A 6,164-nucleotide genomic window follows, 5' to 3' on the forward strand; every position below is an offset into this window, starting at 1 on the left:
ACCCCCGTTCCTGCCATCTCCTCTGGCTTGATCCTCTCCATTTAGTGCGTCCTTCGTCTGGAAGGTCGATGATACGGTAATGCCGCAGAGTCCCACTGAGAAATTAAATCCCTGGCTCACACCTGCCCGGCTTCAGAAACGTTGGCATTCTCGGGGAGGAGGGAGGGAGCCCAAGAAATCTGGTATCTGCGGTAAATAAAGGCTGGGCAGACGTTCCGGAGGGGGCTCCCTCCCTGCCCGCAGGCCAGGATTGAGGCCAGCGGTTGAAAAAGCAAGATAAGCTGGGTGTGGAGTGGCGCTTTCCCCATAAAGGCATGGAGCCCCGGCTCTGGTTTCTGATGTGGAAGTGGGGGACGCTTCAGGGTGCTAACTCACCCGCTCAGCTGCAGCGTCGGGATGGGTGAGTTTTATTGAAATGCCCAGTATTTCACACAGCCTGGAGATGTAGGGCCAGAGCCAGGTGGTGGGCACCAGAGCCCCAGGCGGTGTGGGCACGTGGGGGAGGTGCAGTGGCAGGGCATGCTATGTGGCCCCTGTGGGACACCATGTGCCCTGAGTGCCCGGGCACAGGAAGGAACGTGCCCAGACAGACGCAGTAACTACCGCATAGAGAGGGGCAGCCTGCACTCCTCTCAGTGCCGCCCCTCAGCCCGGGCAGGTGCACAAGCGGGAGGGGAGCCCTGGTGCATCCTCTGCTTTCCCGACCCTGCCTGGCCGAGGCACAAGGGATGGGGGCGCAGTGAGGTACATGCTGCTTTTCCTTTGAAACGGAGCAGCATTTCCCCCAGCAAGTGCATGCTGCAGCATGAGCCTGGCTAGCTAGGAGTCTGGCAGTGCCTCCTGGTGGGTAAAGAGTGCCCCCGGGGCCATGGGGTACCAGGAGCTTGGCGAGGATCCCCTGCCCAGCGCTCTGCTGGACCCTAGGCAGGAATCCTCCCGCCCTGCCCCAGGTACCTTTGGGCATTGGGGCCAAAGTACTTTAGAACACAAAGGAACTAGCATAAGCCATGTTTTAAAAATGGGGAAACTGAGGTATGGTGCAGTGTAATGAGTTTTCCAAGGTCACAGGTCGAACTCAGGCCCTCTGTGTCTTAGACTATTACAGTGTGTGAACGGCTGCTAGCTGGCAGCGTCCCCGCTCCTCTGGGGCGTCAGGAGAAGGGGAGGTGTGTTTTCAAGGATGAGTGACTCCAGATTGTTATTTCACTTCAGTTCCAAACATTGTAGTTCTGGCTTGTCAGACTCACTGAAATCCTTCTCCTTTAAAGCGTTAACCCTTTGCCTGCCATGGGGTTACGCCTCTCTCCTCCCTCTCACAAAGATACCTGAGATTGCTGGCAGCATGTCACAGTTACTTGGGCTGTGACATTGTCTGAAGAATTTGGGGTCCAGGCAGCTCCAAAAAGAAGGTGTTTCCAATGAAATCTGTCTGTGGATGATGTCTGGGCAAAGTGTTTCCATTGCAACAGTGTGTTTCGGTGTGTCGTTTACAAGGTGTTCTCTCTCTCTCTCTCTAATTCATTTGCACGTTTGTATCACGGTCACTTGTGGGGTTAGTTGTGGACTTTCTAACTTTGCAACACCACATGAATACAATGATGGCTGACAGAAAGCACGGTGCCGGACTCCAGTGCGGCTTTAGCCGGTTCTGGTTTGACACACACACACAACCTATTTACCACTGGGGGCTGCATATGCCGTGCTCTGCGTTCTGTGGGCTGTAGCTACACAAGATGTAATACCAGGGCCGGGATAGATATACCTGGGCGGGGGGGCGGGGGGTGAATGAGCCGGTTTCTGGCCAAGAGTCTGGATTGCTCTGGGCTGCTGATCCCGTCAAGGTCATTGTGAATTCCTGCGCTGAGTGCTGAAGGTGGCCTGGGAAAAGCATGTGTGGGGAGGGGGAGGGGTGTCTATGTTAATCCCGGCTGAAATAAATGGCCATGCCCTTGCTAGGGCAGCGCTTACAGTGCACCCCTCAGCGACCCGGCTCCATTTTGAACTCTTTTTGGCCAGGACTGTGGCCCCTGGCGACTCTGCCCACTTTAAGCCTGGCCTGAGCTGGGCCCACAGAACAGCTGCAGTGTCAGCAGCGTGTCCCCCTCTGGGCTGCTGGGCTGCAGTGCAGGGGGCAGCATGCCTGGTGTGGGGCACACAGCAGCCCTGGGCCCCTCTCACCTGGCACTCATCTGAGGGGGGCAGAGCCCTGCCGGAGGCTGCCCAGCTGCTGTCTCTGTGTGGGTGAGCGGGCACTGCCCTCCGGCTGGTGGTAGTGACTGTGGACGGGGGGAGCTGGGACAGAGGGGGTTGCTCCGAGCAGCACTCCCCTTGCAGCGGTGCAGCGGGGGGAGAGAGGAGGCAGCTCCTTCCCCACCACAGGGAGCGCTCCAGCCGGCCCTGACCCGTCCGGGACCCGGGAGCCAGGCCATCGGAGCCGCAATCTTTGAATGGTTTTTTACCCTGCAGCTGGGTCCCAGCTGTGTGCTAATCGGGCCGGCTGCAGAGACGGAGACAGTGGCCGGGCCGGGGGAGAGGTGGGCTTCACCCCGTCTCCAGAGACTTGGGCCGACCCCCCCCATGCTGAGCCCCTTTGAACAGCCAGCCATGTCCTGCGGTGCCTACCTGGGCGCTGAGCTCTTCTGAAAATCTGGCCCAGTAGTTGAGCCCTCTGAAAACTCTGGCCTTAGCGTCTAAGGGTAACATTTTCAAGAGTGGCTAAGTCACTTAAGTGCCTAAATCCCAGTGACGTCTAGTGGGATTTAGGCACTTGTGAAACTCTCTCCTGGTCTCATGTCCAGCGGTTTCTGTCCCCTGCAGGGTTCCAGTCCAGCTCTCTCCTGCTTCTGTCTGCGCTGTCCATGATGGCGCTCCTTTGCGTAGCCCCCGTGCAGGGCAACGGGGCCCTGGCCCACAAGAAGGTCGAGAGGGGTGAGTAGAGAACCCGTCGGAGAGCTTCTATCATCTGCCATATCTGAGATCAGGGCATCGTGGGCCTGATTCTGCTCCTCTCCCCCATGCCGGGGTCACCCCTAGATCCACTTATCCACTACATGCACCTTCCAGCCCCTCCGCCAGCGCTGGGCCCAAAGAAACTCTGAGTTCTCCGAAGGGATCGCAAGGCCGGCCTGCGCTAGTGAGCCCACTACTCCCATTCGGAGGCCTCCAGCGCCTGGGAATGGGCCAGCCGGGGTGGGGGAGGTGCTGCTTGACTGGCTGTTTGCTTTCCACAGCTTCGTTATCCCTTTCTCCGGTAACGGCTGCCAAGCCCCGGCAGTGACTGAAGAGCGCTGGTGCCAACCGCAGGGCAGCGTGTGGGAACCAGGCACCCCCCCCAAATTGGCTGGGAGTTCTACCCTTCCATCTCACCAACTCCTATACTAGGGCTAGCCCCGGCTAACAGCTGGGGATCTCTCGCTCATGCCTAGAAGCCTTGCCCCCAGAGTCCAGGCAGCAGGGAGAGCCAGTCCTCCTTGTCAGGGGTTTTCATTCCCTTCTCCCCACACCTCCAGCGGCTCTGGGAGCTGCTCAGGGCTTGCCCAGGCAGGCCAGGGGCCGAGCCAGCTCCAGAGGCGGCCCTGAGCCCCTGCCCCCGCAGTACTCAGCAGCTCCTCCCCCTTGGCTCAGCTATGGGGGTGGGGCACACAGGGGGATTGTCTGGGGGGTAGGGGAGCTGGGGAGCTCAGGCTCGAGGGATGACCCTGGGGAGGGGAGGGGCAGTATAACCACAGTGCTCTCATTCTACCAGGATAGTTCGGGACAATTTCCGCCCAAAGACAAGCCCCTCGATAGGATGTCTGGAATTTTCAAAGGCGCCACAGAGAGTTGGGTGCCCAAATCCCACTGAATTCCAATCACAGTCGGGTGTCAAACTCCCTTAGGCTCTTTGAAAACTCCCATTTAAGTTGTCACTGATGGGTTTCATAATTAACATTCGCTGAGATGGATCTGGCAGCGTCTCCCCCACCCTCCCCAAACGATTTCTTCAGCAGTACGGACTCAGGAAGGATACAGAGCCTTGGTTTACACTTGATTCATCTCTTCAAGGTTTCTTCAAAACCAGCAGAGCAAGAAACTATTCTTATTTTATTTTATTGGTAAAATGAAAGTGTAAGATCTGGAGCCGGATTCTGTGGCTGTAGTATTGTGAAATACACAGGACCTGACTCTAAAAACCCAGCCTCCAGTTACCCCAGGCTGATTTGATTGAGCTAGCTAGCGCGCGCTCTCTCCCCCCCTCCCTCCCGCCCCCTTAACCTGATGTTCATGGCATTTCAGGGTTCCCCAAAGACTGCAGCAACATTCCCAGGGACAGCCCCAGCGGGGTCCATGTCATCCAGCCGGCAGGCTCTCCCCCTCGAGTGGTGTGGTGTGACATGGACACCGAAGGCAAAGGCTGGACCGTTGTGCAGAGAAATTCTTACAACACAGAGATCACCTGGAAGGAGTCCTGGAGCACCTACAAGTACGGCTTTGGGAACGTGCAGCAGGATTACTGGCTGGGCAACGAGTACCTGTCCCTGCTCACGCAGCAGAACATCTACAAGGTCCGCTTTGTGGTGGAGGACAAATCCAACAACACCCGCTACGCAGAGTACGACATCTTCAGTGTCGAGGATGAGCCCAGCGGGTACCCGCTGAGGCTGGGCAGGTACTCTGGGGACGGCGAGGACTATCTCACCACCTACCACTCCGGCCTGGGGGGCATACACGACAACATGAAGTTCAGCACGACTGACAAGGATCAGGACCAGACCAGTGGGAATTGCGCAAGGAGCTATGGAGGCTGGTGGTACGACAAGTGTCAGAACGTCCTGCTCAATGGGAAAGGCTACATCTACTGGGCAGGGTTCTGTAAGAGTGGGGAGTGCAAGTCTTCCCTTATCCTGGTTAAGCCAACAGACGTGTGCTGGGTCCGGCAGGAGGAGCCCATCCTCCTTGGGAGCCGGCGCCGCTGAGAAGGGGAGACAATATTAGATCAGACACAACGCGCCATCCCCCACCTAATCAGTGCAGTCCCTGCAATGCCTCCACTCTGCTCACCCGCTTCCCTGTTGGCTTCTGGACGGTAAATCCCCTGGAATAAATGCTGAGAGCTGACCCCGCCGGCGCGTTCGAATGACACAAAGAGTGTGATTGGTGTGTATAACTGGACCCCCACTTCCACTCTGCCTCGCTGGAAGCCATATCACTCACTACGAGTTTAGACCCACATTAACCTCTGCTTCTCCCAGCCCTGCCACTGCCCCTTGGCATTAGTGATCAATGAATCATGACACTGGATTTCTAGCAACTGTCATTGAGCATTTAAACGGGGGATGACTCAAAGCCAGGACTTTACATCTGAATCCTGCAGTGGTGAGTTTGGGTTCAAAAACCTGGCCTCTGTGTTTTTAATAAATATGGTTATTACATGAGAAAACATTGCAACAGTAATTAGTTGCTGATAAACCACTGAGATTAGATAGACATGCAACGAAACCACACAATAAAGATATTGGTGTCCCTCTTCAACCCAAGGGGCTAGTCAAAGTTTGGGGCCCTGGGGATGTTCCAGTGGGGAGCAGAAATTGGCAATGGAGTCTGGTAATTTTTTGATGTCTTGTTTATTGACAAGGAACATACAGAGTCCTGCTTCTCCAAACACAGCAGGAACCAACAGCAGGGATTAGCCTCCCTGCTCTCAGCTCCAAGCCTCTTTAGCCAGCACCTGGCCCAAAAGCTCTCTATGCTCCTCCCACGATCACACCATGCTGACAGGCTCTGCTCGGCTTTCCTGCTCTGCCTCCGTGTCCTGGCTGCACTGCCCGGCTTGTCTCTGTCACACACGCACCAGCTCAGAACGACACTCGGTGGCATCCTCTGCCCACCTGGGGCTAGTTTCTGGGCACACGCCATCATGGCTTGTTCTACACGAGGCCCCCTTACCTGTTGCTTCCAGCTGTCTTAAATGAAGAGTGCATCCTCACAGCTGTGTCAATGAGATTTTAACTCCACCCATCACATGGTATAATCCAGCTCCTAGCAGTGTATTTATCTGTCCGGTTGACGTCCTCTGAGCATCTCTGAGCATTTCCTGCCTGTTTGGCTTCATTCACTTCAATCAAAGTTCATTGTGACCAGATGCTGAACACCATAAATGCTAACAGCCAGGGGCAGGACCACCA

General features: G+C 56.2%; 1 protein-coding gene across 2 annotated transcripts; it reads left to right on the forward strand.

The window, feature by feature from the left end:
- The first annotated feature begins 303 nt into the window (after positions 1–303).
- On the forward strand, positions 304–6,069 carry LOC135980084 (fibrinogen-like protein 1-like protein). Of its 2 annotated transcripts, none has more exons than XM_065580159.1 (3): positions 304–400; positions 2,818–2,928; positions 4,276–6,069. In XM_065580159.1, the coding sequence occupies exons 1-3, from the start codon at positions 397–399 to the stop codon at positions 4,953–4,955; spliced, it is 795 nt and encodes a 264-aa protein (XP_065436231.1). In that variant the 5' UTR covers positions 304–396; the 3' UTR covers positions 4,956–6,069. The 2 variants fall into 2 exon arrangements, with proteins under 2 accessions (XP_065436231.1, XP_065436232.1); XM_065580160.1 differs by lacking the exon at positions 304–400 and adding an exon at positions 1,373–1,494 and having other exon boundaries at positions 4,276–6,068.
- Positions 6,070–6,164: the final 95 nt, after the last annotated feature.

This window comes from Chrysemys picta, unplaced genomic scaffold (assembly GCF_011386835.1).
Source record: "Chrysemys picta bellii isolate R12L10 unplaced genomic scaffold, ASM1138683v2 scaf1792, whole genome shotgun sequence".
NCBI lineage: Eukaryota > Metazoa > Chordata > Testudines > Emydidae > Chrysemys > Chrysemys picta.